The sequence below is a fragment of the Oncorhynchus nerka genome, linkage group LG20 (assembly GCF_034236695.1).
Source record: "Oncorhynchus nerka isolate Pitt River linkage group LG20, Oner_Uvic_2.0, whole genome shotgun sequence".
Taxonomy (NCBI): domain Eukaryota; kingdom Metazoa; phylum Chordata; class Actinopteri; order Salmoniformes; family Salmonidae; genus Oncorhynchus; species Oncorhynchus nerka.
In genome coordinates this window covers 21368031-21390267 of record NC_088415.1, presented here as the reverse complement: position 1 = coordinate 21390267, position 22237 = coordinate 21368031, and the positions used below count along the sequence as shown (strand labels likewise).

Here is a 22237-nt window from a genome sequence, read left to right as displayed (position 1 = left end):
CAGGCAGGTAGGCAGGCAGACAGACAGGCAGGTAGGCAGACAGGCAGATAGGTAAGCAAGCAGACAGGCAGGTAGGCAGATAGGCAGGCAAGCAGACAGGCAGGTAGGCAGACAGGCAGATAGGTAAGCAAGCAGACAGGCAGGTAGGCATACAAGCAGACAGGCAGGTAGGCAGGAAAGCAGGCAGGCAGATAGGCAGGCAGGCAAGCAGAAAGGCTGGTTGGTAGGCAGGCAAGCAGGCAGGCAAGCAGACAGGCAGACAGGCAGACAGGCAGGTAGGCAGGTAGCACGCAATGCTGTCACTCTATTAGAGACAAAACACTATCCTAGAACAGAACACAGACAGATGTGTGTCTGTGTCACTCCAGTCCCGTGCGTGTGATCTGTGATCTGTGTGCATGTGTCAGATGGTCAGAGAGTGACGGAGAGGGATCTCTCTCACATGCAGATGTTAATTTCTCTCTTCCACTGTGGCCTCCAGCAGCTGTTGGATAATCCTCTTGAGCCAGCCTTCTATTAAGCTTTTAAAAGCCGGTATAAACTGTCCATTTTGAAATAACCATTTCACATCAATCTGCACTCCCGCAGCTTTTCAACCTGGCTGCAGCAACAGCTACCTTAGTCCTGCTGTTGCTGCGGCAGAACTTTATGACATCAGAGAGAGAGAGACCGAGAGCAAGTATGTGTGGAAGAAAGAGAGGGGGAGAGAGAGAGTGAGTTTGATCTCTACAAAAATGGAGGCATGATACATTTGGCTGCATACATTTTTTTGACAGATCATTATCTTGACAAGGTAGAGTCACCAGAATAATCATGCTGTTGCCTCCAAATGTGCCACCAGCATGACAAGTCAATTTGTTACATTTGCAAATGGATCTGCTATGGCAATTAGGCTGGGTAGAGAATGGTAGCTTATCTGCTACGCAGAACCCCTCTCTCCTAAATGCCAAACTTTGACTGGGCCACAAAGGATTTATCCTGACAACTAATCACAATTTTAGATTTCGAGTTCAACACCCTTTGTCTGCATTTTTAAGCCCTTAACCTCAAGCCCTGCACATAGACATTTGGAAGCTGAATCATTGGATGTGGAATGTGGTTTTTGACCGTGGCGGATATGCTAGTGCGGACAGAGAGTTGTGGAGTCTCACTGTGTTTGGTGCTCTATGTCTTCGTGCTCTATGTCTGTGCTGTAAGCCATTATGTGTGTATGTGTGTGTTCTATGCCCATCTTTGAGCAGATTTTTTGCCATGAGCAGGCCAAATATGGGTCAGATGAGTCTCCTCTTCCTCCTCGTGATGTCTGACCTACAAAATGAGAATCTGTGGGATAGCAGGGATTACGGTAGCTCTGTGCTCCTACACATGTCCATATTAACCCCACAAACATGGCAGGCTCACTCTGCCTATGAAAATGAACCCACCAGGTGAGACAGGTCCCACTTCCTCGGCACTACAGTGCAGAACTCCACCTTGGATGAGGTCAATTGGTGAATATTGTTGCTTTAGTGCTATGTTATTATGCATCAGGTATGAATATGCAGGGATTACATAATGCAGTGAAGAAAATAGATGGAAACAGAGGAGTAATAAAGTTGACAATTTCTTATCATTAATTATAAACTGGGTGGTTCGAGCCCTGAATGCTGATTGGCTGACAGCTGTGCTATATCAGACCGTATACCACAAGTATGACAAAACATTTATTTTTACTGCTCTAATTACGTTTGTAACCAGTTCATAATAGCAATAAGGCACCTCTGGGGTTTGTGATATATGGCTAATATACCACGACTAAGGGCTGTGTCCAGGCTCTCCACGTTGTGGCTTGCTTAGGAACAGCCCTTAGCCGTGGTACATTGGCCATATACCACACCCCCTCGTGCCTTATTGCTTAATTATTCAACATGCCCTATCTCTTTGTAGTGTAATGAATGGTCACTAGTAGTTCTATTTCTTTACTTGCACTTCTTGGCATAACCTCGAGGCTTGGATGCATATAATTAGTGTGTAAATTAATAATTCACAGCCACACACACAGCCAAAGCAATCAATTAGTCACCATTTGTATTGGCATTGTTGTCTCCATAACTAATGCCGCCAGGTTGACTGGGGAATTTCTGATGCTTCTGATTTACACGGTATGTCAATGGTGAGATCGATACGGTCTGTCTGCTCTCTGTTAAAACAGACCATCATTTGGTGCTGATGGATGAAAGGGATTCTGTGTCTCATGTTACAGGATGGGGAGAGAGAGAGTGTGTGTGGCAAAGTTAGGGCAGTTGTTAGTTAGACAGACAGTGCAGAATAAGAACAAGAACAAGAGTGAATTTAGGGATTTCAGTTGCAGGGGAGGGACTGAAAAGGGGAGTGCATCTCCAAAGCTACTCACACCTTATCCCCTCCTCACTCGAGCAGCAGAGCGGCAGTCAGGCTTAACCTCTGCCCTCTGGGCACGTAGGCTCACTGAGAGAGAAAAGACTGAGAAATTCTAATTGGGTGAAACTTACTGGGATACAGAAAAGTTTGATTGGAGCAGACTCCGAAGGCACATATTGTGGCACTGAGCTGACTGTTACATTGCTTATTAACTCTTTGGTCCTTTAAAACTTCTTCATGATCGGTGTCCCTTCCATGGGACGGCTGAGCTAACATAGGCTAATACGATTAGCATCAGGTTGTAAGTAACAAGAACATTTCCCAGGACATGGACATACAGTGCCTTGCGAAAGTATTCGGCCCCCTTGAACTTTGCGACCTTTTGCCACATTTCAGGCTTCAAACATAAAGATATAAAACTGTATTTTTTTGTGAAGAATCAACAACAAGTGGGACACAATCATGAAGTGGAACGACATTTAATGAATATTTCAAACTTTTTTAAACAAATCAAAAACTGAAAAATTGGGCGTGCAAAATGATTCAGCCCCTTTACTTTCAGTGCAGCAAACTCTCTCCAGAAGTTCAGTGAGGATCTCTGAATGATCCAATGTTGACCTAAATGACTAATGATGATAAATACAATCCACCTGTGTGTAATCAAGTCTCCGTATAAATGCACCTGCACTGTGATAGTCTCAGAGGTCCGTTAAAAGCGCAGAGAGCATCATGAAGAACAAGGAACACACCAGGCAGGTCCGAGATACTGTTGTGAAGAAGTTTAAAGCCGGATTTGGATACAAAAATATTTCCCAAGCTTTAAACATCCCAAGGAGCACTGTGCAAGCGATAATATTGAAATGGAAGGAGTATCAGACCACTGCAAATCTACCAAGACCTGGCCGTCCCTCTAAACTTTCAGCTCATACAAGGAGAAGACTGATCAGAGATGCAGCCAAGAGGCCCATGATCACTCTGGATGAATTGCAGAGATCTACAGCTGAGGTGGGAGACTCTGTCCATAGGACAACAATCAGTCGTATATTGCACAAATCTGGCCTTTATGGAAGAGTGGCAAGAAGAAAGCCATTTCTTAAAGATATCCATAAAAAGTGTTGTTTAAAGTTTGCCACAAGCCACCTGGGAGACACACCAAACATGTGGAAGAAGGTGCTCTGGTCAGATGAAACCAAAATTGAACTTTTTGGCAACAATGCAAAATGTTATGTTTTGCGTAAAAGCAACACAGCGCATCACCCTGAACACACCATCCCCACTGTCAAACATGGTGGTGGCAGCATCATGGTTTGGGCCTGCTTTTCTTCAGCAGGGACAGGGAAGATGGTTAAAATTGATGGGAAGATGGATGGAGCCAAATACAGGACCATTCTGGAAGAAAACCTGATGGAGTCTGCAAAAGACCTGAGACTGGGACGGAGATTTGTCTTCCAACAAGACAATGATCCAAAACATAAAGCACAATCTACAATGGAATGGTTCAAAAATAAACATATCCAGGTGTTAGAATGGCCAAGTCAAAGTCCAGACCTGAATTCAATCGAGAATCTGTGGAAAGAACTGAAAACTGCTGTTCACAAATGCTCTCCATCCAACCTCACTGAGCTCGAGTTGTTTTGCAAGGAGGAATGGGAAAAAAATTTCAGTCTCTCGATGTGCAAAACTGATAGAGACATATCCCAAGCGACTTACAGCTGTAATCGCAGCAAAAGGTGGCGCTACAAAGTATTAACTTAAGGGGGCTGAATAATTTTGCACGCCCAATTTTTCAGTTTTTGATTCGTTAAAAAAGTTTGAAATATCCAATAAATGTCGTTCCACTTCATGATTGTGTCCCACTTGTTGTTGATTCTTCACAAACAAATACAGTTTTATATCTTTATGTTTGAAGCCTGAAATGTGGCAAAAGGTCGCAAAGTTCAAGGGGGCCGAATATTTTCGCAAGGCACTGTATCTGATATTGGCAGAAAGCTTAAATTCTTGTTACTCTAACTGCACTGTCCAATTGACAGTAGCTATTACAGTGAAATAAAACCATGCTATTGTTTGAGGAGAGTACACAAGTTTGAACATGTAAAGATATTAATTAACAAATTAGGCACATTTGGGCAGTCTTGATACAAAATTTCGAACAGAAATGCAATGGTTCATTGGATCAGCGTAAAACTTTGCAAATACACTGCAGTCATCTAGTGGCCGAAATCTAAATGGAACCTGGGCTGGAACAAAACATTATGGCCTTTCTCTTGCATTTCAAAGATGATGGTACAAAAAAATACAAAAGAACGATTGTTTTTTTCTTTGTATTATCTTTTACCAGATCTATTGTTCTATATTCTCCTACATTACTTTCACATTTCCACAGACTTCAAAGTGTTTCCTTTCAAATGGTACCAATAAAATGCATATCCTTCCTTCAGGGCCTGAGCTACAGGCAGATTTGGGTATGTAATTTTAGGCAAAAATGAAAAAAAGGGGCAGATCCTTAATTAAGAACTAAAAAGGGTTATTCAAAGGATTCTCCTATGGCGACAGCCAAAAAAAACCTTTAGGGTTCTAGATAGCACCTTTTTTTCTAAGATTGTGTAGAGGGGACTGGGCCTAATATAGCATCGATAGAAGCAAGGGAAATCATTGTGTGTGAAGGGGACTGGGCCTGTTATAGCAGGTATAGGAACAATGGAAATCATTGTGTGTGAAGAGGACTGGGCCTGTTATAGCAGGTATAGGAACAAGGGAAATCATTGTGTGTGAAGAGGACTGGGCCTGTTATAGCAGCTATAGGAACAAGGGAAATCATTGTGTGTGAAGAGGACTGGGCCTGTTATAGCAGCTATAGGAACAAGGGAAATCATTGTGTGTAGAGGGGACTGGGCCTGTTATAGCAGCTATAGGAACAAGGTAAATCATTGTGTGTGAAGAGGACTGGGCCTGTTATAGCAGCTATAGGAACAAGGGAAATCATTGTGTGTAGAGGGGACTGGGCCTGTTATAGCAGCTATAGGAACAAGGTAAATCATTGTGTGTAAAGGGGACTGGGCCTGTTATAGCAGCTATAGGAACAAGGTAAATCATTGTGTGTAGAGGGGACTGGGACTGTTATAGCAGCTATAGGAACAAGGCAAATCATTGTGTGTAGAGGGGACTGGGCCTGTTATAGCAGCTATAGGAACAAGGGAAATCATCGTGTGTAAAGGGGACTGGGCCTGTTATAGCAGCTATAGGAACAAGGTAAATCATTGTGTGTAGAGGGGACTGGGCCTGTTATAGCAGCTATAGGAACAAGGTAAATCATTGTGTGTAGAGGGGACTGGGCCTGTTATAGCAGCTATAGGAACAAGGTAAATCATTGTGTGTAGAGGGGACTGGGCCTGTTATAGCAGCTATAGGAACAAGGTAAATCATTGTGTGTAGAGGGGACTGGGCCTGTTATAGCAGCTATAGGAACAAGGTAAATAATTGTGTGTAGAGGGGACTGGGCCTGTTATAGCAGCTATAGGAACAAGGTAAATCATTGTGTGTAGAGGGGACTGGGACTGTTATAGCAGCTATAGGAACAAGGTAAATCATTGTGTGTAGAGGGGACTGGGCCTGTTATAGCAGCTATAGGAACAAGGTAAATCATTGTGTGTAGAGGGGACTGGGCCTGTTATAGCAGCTATAGGAACAAGGGAAATCATTGTGTGTGAAGGGGACTGGGCCTGTTATAGCAGCTATAGGAACAAGGTAAATCATTGTGTGTAGAGGGGACTGGGACTGTTATAGCAGCTATAGGAACAAGGTAAATCATTGTGTGTAGAGGGGACTGGGCCTGTTATAGCAGCTATAGGAACAGGGTAAATCATTGTGTGTAGAGGGGACTGGGCCTGTTATAGCAGCTATAGGAACAGGGTAAATCATTGTGTGTAGAGGGGACTGGGCCTGTTATAGCAGCTATAGGAACAAGGTAAATCATTGTGTGTAGAGGGGACTGGGCCTGTTATAGCAGCTATAGGAACAGGGTAAATCATTGTGTGTAAAGGGGACTGGGCCTGTTATAGCAGCTATAGGAACAAGGTAAATCATTGTGTGTAGAGGGGACTGGGCCTGTTATAGCAGCTATAGGAACAAGGTAAATCATTGTGTGTAGAGGGGACTGGGCCTGTTATAGCAGCTATAGGAACAAGGGAAATCATTGTGTGTAAAGGGGACTGGGCCTGTTATAGCAGCTATAGGAACAGGGTAAATCATTGTGTGTAGAGGGGACTGGGCCTGTTATAGCAGCTATAGGAACAAAGGACATTGTTTCGATACCATGTGCTTTAACAACAAGCTTTGACGACTACGGTGGGATTTCACACTTGTATAATCTGCACACTTCAGAATCCATGATACAGTGCATTTGGAAAGTATGCAGACCCCTTGACTTTTTCCAAATTTTGTTACATTACATCCTTATTATAAAATTGTTTTTTTCCCCTCATCAATCTACAGACAATAACCCATAATGACAGTGCAAAAACAGGTTTTTAGACATTTCTGCAAATGTATAAAAATTTTAAAAACTTAAACTGTACGTGTCGAAAGACAGATTGTAAAAGCTTCAATCAGTATGGAGTCAGAGTGATGTCAGAACAGGTTCAAAGGTGAGGGTTCATTGGGACGGTTCTAAGATAGTTCGATAGATGGAATGAAGGAGAGGTAGTTGGGATGAGTATGCAGTTAAAACCCTGTGGATTGTGGTCAGGAAATACTTCATGCTCTGTAATGATTTATGAACTAGCAGGGCTGTTTTCATCTTTAAGTCTTTATGAAGGAGAAGATTATGGATGGACCAATCTGCCGGTGGGGTTGGTGATGATTTTCTGAAGTCATACTATGCATGAAACCAGTGATATTGTTAGGTAGTTTTCTTCAATAGCATCTCAAGTGTTAGAGAAATAACATGCAAACTCTGCACTGATTCAGACTTATAGCAAATCTGACCTCTAGACATCCCCACCCAGGAAATATGGCCTATTTTTGCTGTGTTAACTTGATGTCCTGTAATGGAAGATATTTACAGTGGTCCCAGGGTAATATCTTAGGGCCAATGCGAGGATACATCACTATTAATTTATAGACGTTGACAGGCCACGTCATTACAAGAGCAAGAGTGTCAACATGGTTTAGAGGCTGGAGATGGCTTAGGCTGGACGGAGAAAGAGAGAGGGAGAGAGAGAAAGAGAGAGAAAGAATGAGAGAGAGAGAATGAGAGAGAGGGGGAGAAGGAGAGAGAGAAGGGGAGAGAGAATGAGAGAGAGAGAGAGAGAGAGAGAGAGAGAGAGAGAATGAGAATGAGAGAAAGAATGAGCAAGAAAGAGAGAATGAGCAAGATAGAGAGCGATAGAGAGCGATAGAGAGAGAAAGAGAGCGACACAGAGAGAGAGAGAGAGAGAGAGAGAGAGAGAGAGAGAGAGAGAGAGTGAGGCTTAGAGAGAGAGCGTACAGCAGTTCTACACTGTGTGTCCAGGGTTTGAAAGAGTATTGGCGGAGGTTAAATCAGCAGCCAGGCTGCATGCTTGACCTCGGTGTCAGGTAATCCCCCTGCCTCTGCCATCCCATCGAAGATTATACATTTCAGATACTTGGTGCTCATGTTGGGAGACTGGGGCTCAAAGTGCACTGCTCAAAGTGTAGAGGGAAAATCATGCACCAGAAAATATGGCATAGAGGAAAATATACACACACCCATACACATACATGGACACGCATGCATTCATACACATACATGAACACGCATGCATTCATACACATACAGTACATGGACACGCATGCATTCATACACATACATGGACACGCATGCATTCATACACATGCATGCACACACGTATCAAAAAATATTTACAAAAATATGTTTTGGAAAACATGGAAAAGGTACAAAAAATTCATAACAGATTACATTCTAAGCCAAAGGCTAAAAATGGGGTTTAAATGCAGATTTTTAAACTGTGGTGGATTACTGTATTTTAAGGTGGTATTACAATGGGAATAAAAAGCATCAACTGCACTGATATGATGGCAGGTAGCCTAGAAGTTAAGAGCGTTGGGCCAGTAACCGAAAGGTTGCTAATTCGAATCTCCAAGCAGACTAAGTGTAAATCTGTTGATGTGCTCTTGAGCAAGGCACTTAACCATAGTTGCTTTGCATAAGAGTCTCTGCTAAATCAGTGGTTCCCAAGCAGGAGTAATAGAACCCCTGCGGGTACATGGCCTATCCACAGGGTTACTTGAGAAGACTCATGAGACCATAGGGTTACTGGTAAAATGCACATGAAGGGGTACTTCGGGGCTACCTGGGCAGAGCAACATTCAGCTGGTGGTACAGTAAATGAAAATGGTTGGGAACTACTGTCCTGAATGACTAATATGTTCATCAAAGCAGTGAGTTTGGGGCATGTTTTTGGTCTTATTCCATGTGAAATAGAGCACTTCTTTATATTCAGGGAGCATTAGGTGCAGGTATGGGGTGAGTGTATAGGTTCAACAATGCAGCTAAATGCTGTTATCCTCTGTGCAACCTCAAACTACATGAAAATGAAATGTTTGCTCATCCAATTTGACAGGTAATGCGTCTTTAGGGAAATGTTCCAAGTTTCAAAGGATTACTGTGCTGTGTGAGAGCAATTTGGCTGCTATTTGACTTTGTCTCCTTGGTTTTAAGATTAGAGTATAATGCCGTTGGAGCCACCGATACAGAAACACAATTGACTGAGATATTATGTCCAGCCTGTAGCTAATGCTACATGTTCATCATCAGAAATGTATTTACAAATATATCACTATTCTTCACAGTGTAGTCAATGTGCAGTCGTGGGAGCACACTTTTGTCCTTTTCTAGTAGAAGGTTTGTTTTGGCTCATATCAAGAGGGAGTTAGAGGAGGTGTCAGACTGAAAAGGAAGTGCACATTGTCTCTGTCCCTGCTGAGGGTGCTGACTTGGCCCACAGGACACTTATTTATTTAGTGTATTTCCTGAATAGATAATCCACTGCCAGGGGGAAAGGGTACAGCATGTTACTGTTAGAATACAGCAACTTTGACAGGACTAGCCCTGGATGGCTACAAACAAGACGGAGCCCCATCCAGCTGCTCAGGGCCTAACTTGACTTGAGATGTTCTTTGTGCTCAACTAGACTGTTCCAGTACATGATTTACACAAAACGTTATCAGCTGTTTCAAATGTACTGTCTCTCAGTCCAAGCTGCTTTAGAATGCATGTAGCACCCGACCTTACCCCGGCCCAACTGTAGCTCATGGGTATGGATGAGCTCCACTTAACCTCTATGGCTCATTCATTCAGCACCTCCTAATATCTGAGATCAAGCTGAAGAAAAGATGCACCACTTCGGCTGCACATGAATAGTGATTCTGCAGCTGTCTGATCACATCAGTGTTGTGCACAGGTTTGACTGATAAACAGTGAGTCAGGCTTTGCATGTAAATGAAGAAGGAAGCAGACTGGTACTGAGCAGGATTTGTGATGCACCTATTCTGTTCCATGGTTCTGTTCTAGCTAACACAGTTCAAATAGATTCCTTCTGTAGCTCATTTAACTAGCAGCATTGCAATTGTGAATGGCTGATCTTTTGGCTGGTCTTTTAGTTAGTATCTCTCCACAGAGACCACCAGTGTAACTTTATGAGAGAGACAGAAGATGTATTGCTGTTTTCACAGCCCTATCCACCAGACTCCTCTCTTCTCTCTCCATCCAATCAATAAAGGGCTGTGTCTCTTCTGCTGCTTGGCACTCTCCCCACAAGTGTGTTGGCTCATCTACTCAGGTACTGTTGTGTTTCAGTGTTTTAAAACACCACAGGGATTAAGGTCTTGTGTTTGTGTGGTTTTCTGCTTGTCTCTATACTGATGTGATTATCTACACCGGATACATTACACAGATTACAACAAATGGACAATGCTGTGACGCGGTGTCACAATCGTAAGCATTTTCTACCTCTCCCTGAACCTGTCTGTAATACCTACATGTCACAGATAGTCCCTGTAAGAACATTTTCTAAATGACTCCCCCGTGAACCTGCTTTGAAATGCTTTCAAAGGCTGGTCATGGCTCACATCAACACCATTATCCCAGGCAAAGGAGCTGATAGTGGACTACAAGAAACAGAGGGCCAAGCACGCCCCCGTCCACATCGACGGGACTGTAGTGGAGCGGGTCGAGAGCTTTAAGTTCCTTGGTATCCACATCACTAAGGAATTAGCATGGTCCACACACACCAACACAATTGTGAAGAAGGGATGACAATGCCTCTTCCCCCTTAGGAGGCTGAAAAGATTTGATATGGGCCTTCAGATCCTCAAAGAGTTATACAGCTGCACTATTAAGAGTATCTTGACTGGCTGCATTACTGCTTGGTATGGCAACTGCTTGGCATCCGACCGCAAGGCACTACAGAGGGTAGTGCATAAGGCCCATTACGCAACTGGGGCCAAGATCCATGCCATCCAGGACCTCTATACCAGGCGGTGTCAAGAGGAAGGTCCTAAAAACTGTCAAAGACTCCAGCCACCCAAGTCACAAACTGTTCTCTTTGCTACTGCAAGGCAAGCGGTACCGATTGGCCAAGTCTGGAACCGACAGGACCCTGAAGAGCTTCTACTCCCAAGCCATAAGATAGCTACTGTATATACAGTAGTTAGTTAAATAGTTAACCAAGTAGCTACCTGGGCTATCTGCATTGACCCTCTTTGCACTAACTCTTTTGACTCATCACATACGCTGCTGCTACTGTTAATTATTTATCTGGTTGCCTAATCACTTTACCTATACAGTTAATTCAGAAAGTATTCACACCCCTTGACTTTTTCAACATTTTGTTATGTTGTAGCCTGAATTTAAAATGGTTTAAATTCAGATTTTGTGTCACTGGCCTATACACTATATCCCATAATGTCAAAGTGAAATTATATTTTTCGAAATGTTTTACAGTATTCAAACCCTTTATTATGGCAAGCCTAAATATGTTCAGAAGTATGAATTTGCTTAACAAATCACGTAAGTTGCATGGACTCACTATGTGTGCAATAATAGTGTTTAACATGATTTTATTATGACCAGCTCCTGTCTGTACCCCACACATACAATTATCTGTTAGGTCACTCAGTCAATCAGTGAATTTCAAACACTGATTCAACCACAAAGACCTGGGAGGTATTCAATGCCTCGCAAAGAAGGGCACCTATTGGTAGATGGGTAAAAATGTGATGGGAAAAACTAAGGATTGATCAACAACATTGTAGTTACACCACAATACTAACCTAATTGACAGAGTGAAAAGAAGGAAGCCTGTACAGAATACAATTATGAATGCATCCTGTTTGCAAAGTGTTATGTTTGTGGCAAATCCAATACAACACATTACTGAGTACCACTCTCCATATTTTCAAACATAGTGGTGGCTGCATCATGTTATGTGTATGCTTGTAATCATCAAGGACTGGGGAGTTTTTAAGGATAAAAAATCAACAGAATGGAGCTAAGCACAGGCAAATTATTAAAGGTAAATCTGGTTCAGTCTGCTTTCCACCAGACACTGGGACATGAATTCCCCTTTCAGCAGGAAATTAACCTAAAACACAAGGCCAAATCTAACTGGAGTTGCTTACCAAGAAGACAGTGAATGTTCCTGCGTGGCAGGGTTAAAGTTTTGACTGAAATCTGCTATTGAAAATGGTTGTCTAGCAATGATCAACAACCAATTTGAAAGAACTTGAAGAATTTTGAAAATAATAAAGTGTTGCACAATCCAGGTGTGGAAAGCTCTTAAAGACTTATCCAGAAAGACTCACAGCTGTAATCAATGCCAAAGGCGCTTCTACAAAGTATTGACTCAGGGGTGTGAATACTTATGAACATTTTATATTTAGCATGTGACAAATACATTTAGATTTTATTCATTTTTTTTATTTGATCTGGGCGTTGATGTTTTTGATTATATTCATGTTAGCTGACGGTGAAAGTATTGGATTTGCTGTTTTGTTATTTCAGTCAGTTTGTGAATAGTTAATGCTTTAAACATCATTGGGAGATAGGACTGGATAGTGCCAGCGAGCTAGCTGAGGACCCACAACCACACTGCAGGGACCTTTAGAGGCAAAGGAAGGGAGAGTGGTCTTAAGACTATGAAGCCTCATCCTTAATGGGAGCATTAATCAAAATGTGCTGTGTCACCAAGGACTCAGAGGACACGTTGTATGAGGGGACCTTTATCATGAGCTCACACACTGTAGTCTTAATTAAATAGAATGTATAGTCACACACACCTCTCACTAAACAGCCTCCTTCTCTAGTATTTTCTCCCTCTCTCCAAGTTCTACTGTGGAGGTAGTGAGTGATCTTTGAGCAACTTTCAGGACCAATTAGGGTTAATTGCTTTGAGCATGGTCACATTACAATATTTTTAACCTAGTCGGCTCGGGGATTCAAACCAGCAACCTTTGAGTTACTGGTCCAATGCTCGTAATCACTAGACTACCTGCCACCCTGTTATGCAGTGCAGCAGAGCTGAGTGGGAGAATCATTTCACAACTAAAGAGTGTGGATGTCCTTCCCTGGCAAGATCAATATTGTAGGTAAAGGATGAACAGGGAGACTGTATGTAAATCTGACAGAGGTCAAATTGATCTACCTCGCACCCCCCCTACACACACACACACACACACACACACACACACACACACACACACACACACACACACACACACACACACACACACACACACACACAAAACACACACAGAGAGATGGAACAGGAAGGGAGACTCTTTCTAACAACACGTTCTCTCTTTCTATGTAAATCTATGTCGTTTACAATAATTGTATGATTAATAACTACAGCAACAATATTTTTAGAGAGCAATTTGAATGCCAAACAGAGCATGCCCATAAATAAAAATCCATCTTTAAAAAGCTTTGAGATCTTATGAGAAGTACTAGCTACATACTGTAAATGCAATTCATGGCCCGTTTCTATAAAGCACCAAGACAGGGACTAATTCATTACATGCACTTGGATGGGTCAATATAAACTCATAAAGCAGAATCAACTGCTGTGCGCGTTCCGAGGCCATGCCTGCTGATTAAACGATCCGGGCTGTGGTTAATGATATGAGCCGCTCTATCTGCTCTCCAATGGCATCTCTCATACTGGCTCATCCCACCAAAGGTAAATTAAGAAACTTTCATGGCGAATGTATTTTTACATACAGGACTACAGTACAGTATGCATGCCTGCCATGAATGTGATCAGAACGACGGTCAGGTGTACATACTGCATAATAAACTGAAAATGTTATCTAGCTGACATGGTGCTATCCAGATCCATAAAGAAGGAAACTAATCCTGCAACAACAGGACATTTGAATTACTATGTGGATTGAAAAATCAAGTCTGAAATTTCGAAGTGGAAATTACACATTTCAGAAGCCTTTTTACACCTCAAATACACTATAAAAAAAAAATCTGGAAAGTTCTCTTGCAACAGGGTGATCAAATGAATATCCTACATCTGTACCTGGCAAGATCATAGTGTAAATGCTTATTAGACACGAATATGTCAATACGGGCAGTCCCATGACATGCCATGCTTTGTGAGATTACATTTCAAACCTTCGATCTTACATAACCTATTCACCTATCTTACAAACACGTCTACATTATGCTGAATCATTGAATGTACAGTTTTGTTACATAACACAAAACACAGCAGTAAGCTCCATGTAAAGCACATAGAATAAAATATATAGTGCAGCTTGTTACCAAAGAGCCAGAGCTATATAGGCCATAAACTGCCTATTCACTGCACTCCCTGTGCTCAGAGTAAGATGAAGCCCCCCCCCCCCCCCCATCTTAGATTTGTGCCTTAGGGCAACTTCTAACTTCTGTTGGCTGATGTGGTTGGTTTGGCTTTAATGTAATGCAGCACACACACTGCATGTCCTGTGCTAGTTTTGGGGTGCAGCGATATGCCAGGTTGACTGTGTTGTGTGTTCTAGTGATGGCTGGTGTGGTCGATCGTTGTGTGCTGCCTGGCTACCTGGCGCTGATGCACTGCAGTGGATCTTTAGTATTCCTCTCCTGCCTTCTGAGAAGGGTCTCCTCTGGGACTGGAGCGGAGCCAGTGCCCATATCTACCACCGCTCCCTCCCTTTCCCTTTCCCTCTCTCTCTCTCTCTCTCTCTCTCTCTCTCTCTCTCTCTCTCTCTCTCTCTCCGTCCTTCCTTCCTTCCTTCCCTCCCTCCCTCCCTCCCTCCCTCCCTCCCTCCCTCAACGCTATTAATAGGCCCTGCACACAGAGTCTGTGTCAGGCAGCTGACAGGGGCCACAATCAGAACTGCATGCCAGGCTGGAGAGGGAACAGGGCAGGCAATCCAAAAAGTATCGATTGGATGACTGGGCTTGTGTGTATGTGTATGTGAATTGCTTAAGTACCCCTCTATATTCCTGAACAGTGAAATAACACCTAATATCTAAATCACACTGATGTTTGACTTTCTATGAGGTTCTCTGTGTGATATGATGAATACACACAATTTAGAATCTCTGGTTCCATTTGTCATTCCCAGCATGAACCCTTCCCACACAAAGCCTGTACAGATCCATCTAAAGAGAGCATTTCCTGGCTCTAGCGACTACCCCATGTGTCTTAACATAACTCAATCCTGAACGATGAATAATTTCTCCAAGCTAACATCATTTATTAACAAACAACACATTCATATGAATCGAAAACCAATCATTTCACTCCTCCTGTTAAAACAACCTGGGTCTGTCATTAAAACTACATATTGAGAAAGTCATATTTCAGTGTTACCAATGTCTGTGTTTTGCAAACATTCATATTAATTCAATATTATCCCCATTTGAATCAACATCTCTCTTTTAAGGATTATTTGTGTGTGTGTGTGTGTGTGTGTGTGTGTGTGTGTGTGTGTGTGTGTGTGTGTGTGTGTGTGTGTGTGTGTGTGTGTGTGTGTGTGTGTGTGTGTGTGTGTGTGTGTGTTTCTCTGTTAACCCTTAGCGTGCTGTCTGTGTGTTGCAGGCGATGGGAACCCCAAGGAGAGCAGTCCCTTCATCAACAGCAGCAGTGCCAGCGACGTGGAGAAGAGCCAGCAGTACGATGGCAAGAACATGGCCCTGTTTGAGGTCTGTAACATGAGGCTCCTTCACTTGCTTACATAGTAATGATCTAGTAATTATCAAATTGCTTTGTTCCATTGGTTTCAATGAAACAAGCACCTACAGTATATATGAAGCCTTGCTTACTTACTTACCATCTGACAGCAGGTGGGTTGAATTCTTTGAAATAAGAACTGGCTTAATCATATAGTTTCTCAGTTCAATATTACCTGCATGTTTCCTACTGTGTTTTGTTCTCTGGTATAGTGATATGGTGTGTCTGTCCACCTTTCTCTCTGTCCTGCAGGAGGAGATGGACAACAGTCCTATGGTGTCGTCCATACTTAGCAGTCTAGCCAACTATTCCAACCTGCCTCAGGGCAGCAAAGAGCACGAGGAGGCCGAGAACGAGGAGGGGGCGGCACCATCCAAAAAAAAACCTGCTGTCAAGGTACTCCATCTAATCTAACTAAAGTCTTGTCCTAAACATAAACATTAGCTGAAGTTTGACTTGATCTGAGGTGGCAGAGTGTATCCCTCCCAGGTCTCCATCCTCCACCTGGATGAAAAGAGGGCCTGGAAAGGATGTTATTGATGACGCTGCCTGCCATGTTTAGGCCTGGATAGGACGTTATTAATGACGCTGTCTGCCATGTTTAGGCCTGGATAGGACGTTATTAATGACGCTGTCTGCCATGTTTAGGCCTGGATAGGACATTATTAATGACGCTGTCTGCCATGTTTAGGCCTGGATAGGACGTTATTAATGACGCTGTCTGCCATGTTTAGGCCTGGATAGGACGTTATTAATGACGCTGTCTGCCATGTTTAGGCCTGGATAGGACGTTATTAATGACGCTGTCTGCCATGTTTAGGCCTGGATAGGACGTTATTAATGACGCTGTCTGCCATGTTTAGGCCTGGATAGGACGTTATTAATGACGCTGTCTGCCATGTTTAGGCCTGGATAGGATGTTATTGATGACGCTGTTGGTCATGTTTAGGCCTGGATAGGATGTTATTAATGACGCTGTCTGCCATGTTTAGGCCTGGATAGGACGTTATTAATTACGCTGTCTGCCATGTTTAGGCCTGGATAGGATGTTATTGATGACGCTGTTGGTCATGTTTAGGCCTGGATAGGATGTTATTAATGACGCTGTCTGCCATGTTTAGGCCTGGACAGGACATTATTGATGGCTGTGCACGCTGTCCGTTTCCTTCCCCGCCGATTCACAGCCGTTTGGTAATTTATCGGGCCTGAGCAGGGCTGGTTGACGTTTATTGCCATGAATCTTGTCCTGGAGGCAGAACTGAGCCATTTCCCCTTGGAAACTGAGCCAATTCAAAATTGGCTATATTGTAAGAAATCATAATTAGCTCTTTGGTCTTAGTTAAAGTTTATGGTTAGGCATTATGGTTATCAGTGTGGTTAAGGTTAGGGTTAAGATTAGGTTGCATCACATCCGGCCGTGATTGGGTGTCCCATATGGTGGCGCACAATTGACCCAGTGTCATCTGGGTTTGGCCAGGGTAGGCCGTCATTGTAAATAAGAATTTGTTCTTAACTGACTTGCATAGTTAAATAAAGGTTACAGGTTTAAAATCTAATTTTGTGACTTTGTGGCTGTGCAAACTAGTCACCACTCTGCAGAGCTGCATCTAGAACAAGATTCACGATGAAAGATGCTAACCTGCCTGAGCAGGGCCACATTAGGCCTGTTATCCAGCACATGTGCAGTGGAGCATAACCCTGATACAACAAGCTGCTCTCTCAGCCTGTCTTGTTACCCTGACACAACAAGCTGCTCTCTCAGCCTGTCTTGTTACCCTGACACAACAAGCTGCTCTCTCAGCCTGTCTTGTTACCCTGACACAACAAGCTGCTCTCTCAGCCTGTCTTGTTACCCTGATACAACAAGCTGCTCTCTCAGCCTGTCTTGTTACCCTGATACAACAAGCTGCTCTCTCAGCCTGTCTTGTTACCCTGACACAACAAGCTGCTCTCTCAGCCTGTCTTGTTACCCTGATACAACAAGCTGCTCTCTCAGCCTGTCTTGTTACCCTGACACAACAAGCTGCTCTCTCAGCCTGTCTTGTTACCCTGACACAACAAGCTGCTCTCTCAGCCTGTCTTGTTACCCTGATACAACAAGCTGCTCTCTCAGCCTGTCTTGTTACCCTGACACAACAAGCTGCTCTCTCAGCCTGTCTTGTTACCCTGATACAACAAGCTGCTCTCTCAGCCTGTCTTGTTACCCTGACACAACAAGCTGCTCTCTCAGCCTGTCTTGTTACCCTGATACAACAAGCTGCTCTCTCAGCCTGTCTTGTTACCCTGACACAACAAGCTGCTCTCTCAGCCTGTCTTGTTACCCTGACACAACAAGCTGCTCTCTCAGCCTGTCTTGTTACCCTGATACAACAAGCTGCTCTCTCAGCCTGTCTTGTTACCCTGACACAACAAGCTGCTCTCTCAGCCTGTCTTGTTACCCTGACACAACAAGCTGCTCTCTCAGCCTGTCTTGTTACCCTGATACAACAAGCTGCTCTCTCAGCCTGTCTTCTTACTCTGACACAACAAGCTGCTCTCTCAGCCTGTCTTGTTACCCTGACACAAATTAAATCAAATTGTATTTGCCACATTCTTCATAGACAACAGGTGTAGACTAACAGTGACTTGCTTACTTACGGACCCTTCCCAACCATGCAGAGAGAAAAAAATAGAAGTAATAGAAAAATAAAATAATAATAACACCAGGAATAAATAAACAATGATTCATGATAACTTGACTACATACAGTGTACCAGTACTGAGTCGATGTGCAGCGGAACAAGGTAATTGAGGTAGATATGTACATACAGGTAGGGATAAAGTGACTAGGCAACAGGATACATAATAAACAGAAGCAGCAGCGTATGTGATAAGTCAAAAGAGTTAATGCAAGAAGGGTCAATGTAGATAGTCTGGGTAGCTATTGGTTAACTATTTAACCTCTTAACCTCAGGAGTCTTACGGCTTGAGTGTAGAAGCTGTTCAGGGTCCTGTTGGTTCCAGACTTGGTGCATCCGTATCGCTTGCCATGTGGTAGCAGAGAGAACAGTCTGTGACTTGGGTGGCTGGAGTTTTGACAATTTTTAGGGCCTTCCTCTGACATCGCCTGATATAGCAACCTGGTCTCAGAGCACTTCGTATTATTCTGTACGTAACTACTCCATTTAGTATTATATGTTACGTTTCGTATGGTATATATTAATTTGTGGATGTCCATCATCGATTTTGTACAATATGTTACAAATTACAATTCGTATCATATGTTACAAATTTGCAAGACGTACAATAAGTTACGATTCTGCAAAATGTATGAAATCTTACTAATTCTAGCTAGGTGGCTAATGTTAGTTAGCTGGCTAATGTTAGCTAGGCTAGGGGTTAGGGTTAAGGTTACATTTAGGAGTTAGGTTAAAGGGTTAAGGTTAGGGTAAGGGGAACAGTTAGCTAAAAGGGTTAAGATTAGGGTTAGGGTTAAGGGAAGAGTTAGCCAACATGCTAAGTAATTGCAAAGTACCTCAAAAGTAATAAGTATAAGAAAAATTGCTAATTAGCTAAAATGCTCAAGTTGTCCGTGATGAGATTCGAAATCGCAACCTTCAAGTTGCTAGACGTTTGCATTATATGCAAACCTATCCACCCCGACCAACCACCCTACTTTTGTATTTTCCTTATGTAACCATCTGTGTTATGTAACCATACCAAACATAACATATCATACTAATTTCAGTGTCTCAGATTTACGTTTACTATGTTAAGTCTCAGCCCAGTCAAAACTGTTCGCTGCTCTGGCCCCCCAATGGTGGAACAAACTCCCTCACGACGCCAGGACAGCGGAGTCAATCACCACCTTCCGGAGACACCTGAAACCCCACCTCTTTAAGGAATACCTAGGATAGGATAAAGTAATCCTTCTCACCCCCCTTAAAAGATTTAGATGCACTATTGTAAAGTGGCTGTTCCACTGGATGTCATAAGGTGAAAGCACCAATTTGTAAGTCGCTCTGGATAAGAGCGTCTGCTAAATGACTTAAATGTAAATGTAAATGTAAGTCTAGTCTATGAGAGCAGGCTGTGGAAAGAGGTCCTGGATGGCAGGGAGCTCTGCCGCAGTGATGTACTGGGCCATATGCACTACGCTCTGTAGCGTCTTGCAGTCGGATGCCAAGCAGTTGCCATATACAACAAGCTGCTCTCTCGTCCTGTCGTTACCCTGATACAACAAGCTGCTCTCTTGTCCTGTCGTTACCCCGATACAACAAGCTGCTCTCTCGTCCTGTCTTGTTACCCCGATACAACAAGCTGCTCTCTTGTCCTGTCTTTACCCCGATACAACAAGCTGCTCTCTTAGCTTGTCGTTACCCTGATACAACAAGCTGCTCTCTCGTCCTGTCTTGTTACCCCGATACAACAAGCTGCTCTCTTGTCCTGTCTTGTTACCCCGATACAACAAGCTGCTCTCTTGTCCTGTCGTTACCCCGATACAACAAGCTGCTCTCTTGTCCTGTCGTTACCCCGATACAACAAGCTGCTCTCTTGTCCTGTCTTGTTACCCCGATACAACAAGCTGCTCTCTTGTCCTGTCTTGTTACCCCGATACAACAAGCTGCTCTCTTGTCCTGTTGTTACACCCGATACAACAAGCTGCTCTCTTGTCCTGTCTTGTTACCCCGATACAACATGCTGCTCTCTTGTCCTGTCTTGTTACCCCGATACAACAAGCTGCTCTCTTGTCCTGTCGTTACCCCGATACAACAAGCTGCTCTCTTGTCCTGTCTTGTTACCCCGATACAACAAGCTGCTCTCTTGTCCTGTCGTTACCCCGATACAACAAGCTGCTCTCTTGTCCTGTCTTGTTACCCCGATACAACATGCTGCTCTCTTGTCCTGTCTTGTTACCCCGATACAACAAGCTGCTCTCTTGTCCTGTCGTTACCCCGATACAACAAGCTGCTGTCTTGTCCTGTCTTGTTACCCCGATACAACAAGCTGCTCTCTTGTCCTGTCGTTACCCCGATACAACAAGCTGCTCTCTTGTCCTGTCTTGTTACCCCGATACAACAAGCTGCTCTCTTGTCCTGTCGTTACCCCGATACAACAAGCTGCTCTCTTGTCCTGTCTTGTTACCCCGATACAACAAGCTGCTCACTCGTCCTGTCGTTACCCCGGTACAACAAGCTGCTCTCTCGTCCTGTCGTTACCCCGATACAACAAGCTGCTCTCTCGTCCTGTCGTTACCCCGATACAACAAGCTGCTCTCTCGTCCTGTCGTTACCCCGATACAACAAGCTGCTCTCTCGTCCTGTCGTTACCCCGATACAACAAGCTGCTCTCTCGTCCTGTCGTTACCCCGATACAACAAGCTGCTCTCTCGTCCTGTCCTTACCCCGATACAACAAGCTGCTCTCTTGTCCTGTCGTTACCCCGATACAACAAGCTGCTCTCTCGTCCTGTCGTTACCCCGATACAACAAGCTGCTCTCTCGTCCTGTCGTTACCCCGATACAACAAGCTGCTCTCTTGGCTTGTCGTTACCCTGATACAACAAGCTGCTCTCTTGTCCTGTCGTTACCCTGATACAACAAGCTGCTCTCTTGTCCTGTCGCTACCCCGATACAACAAGCTGCTCTCTCGTCCTGTCGTTACCCCGATACAACAAGCTGCTCTCTTGGCTTGTCGTTACCCTGATACAACAAGCTGCTCTCTTGGCCTGTCTTGTTACCCTGATACAACAAGCTGCTCTCTCGTCCTGTCCTTACCCTGATACAACAAGCTGCTCTCTTGGCCTGTCGTTACCCTGATACAACAAGCTGCTCTCTCGTCGTGTCTTGTTACCCTGGTCTGAGGCAGGTTACTGCATCATTCCCCTCCACTCTTTTTCTTGTTATCTGCATCTTCATTTGACAGCTTCTTCCAGCCAAGAGGCCAAAAGAGGCTGATATAAGAGAATTCTAAACAGGTAGTAGATATTAACCTGAGAGGATGGGATAATGTTTTCATTTTATATTTTATCTCAGACAAGATGAGGAGAAGCATCACATCAGCCTTACTCAATCACCTGACTACAATTCCTCTCATGCTGTGAAATTGGGGCACATGATCACATGGCATGGTAATTGGTCTGACAGGTTATTTTAGAGGTGGTTTGTGTTGTCTTTAGCATCAGTCAAATTGATAGGAACGATTGTTCTGCAAAGAAAAAACATGACAGGCTACTTTTTACAATTTAATGAAGATTGATGCATCAAAATGTGCATTTATTTGTCCATTTGTAGTTTAGCACTTGAGGACTCATTCAACAGGTAGAGTTTTGTGTACTGTGGACTTCAGTAGGGTTCTCTACAGCAGTGGTTCTCAACCCTCGTCCTGGGGACCTAAAGGGGAATTTCTTTTGTTTTTGCCCTTGCACTAACACACCTTTCAAATGACCAGCTTTAGCTTGTTCATGATTCATTATTTGAATCAGCTTTGTTTGTACATGTGCACCCCTTTAGGTCCCCAGGACCAGGATTGAGAAACACTGCTCTACAGTGAAAGAGACAGGCTGCCGTGGAGCCTGTCACTGAATGCTAAGTAATTCCGTATATGCGAGGCTCCTATTGTGATGAGTCACCTGGAGGATCTGAGGTCCAAGGG

The 22237-nt window shown here is 43.6% G+C and overlaps 1 protein-coding gene across 3 annotated transcripts in view; it reads left to right on the top strand.

Moving 5' to 3' along the window:
* slc12a5b (solute carrier family 12 member 5b) overlaps positions 1 to 22237 on the top strand; it is a 116802-nt gene that overhangs the window by 44330 nt on the left and 50235 nt on the right. For all 3 annotated transcript variants that reach the window (XM_029621568.2, XM_029621567.2, XM_029621566.2), the window contains exons 2-3: positions 15474 to 15577; positions 15858 to 16001. In XM_029621568.2, the coding sequence (XP_029477428.2) occupies positions 15474 to 15577; positions 15858 to 16001 (248 nt within the window). The remainder of the gene's footprint in view (positions 1 to 15473; positions 15578 to 15857; positions 16002 to 22237) is intronic.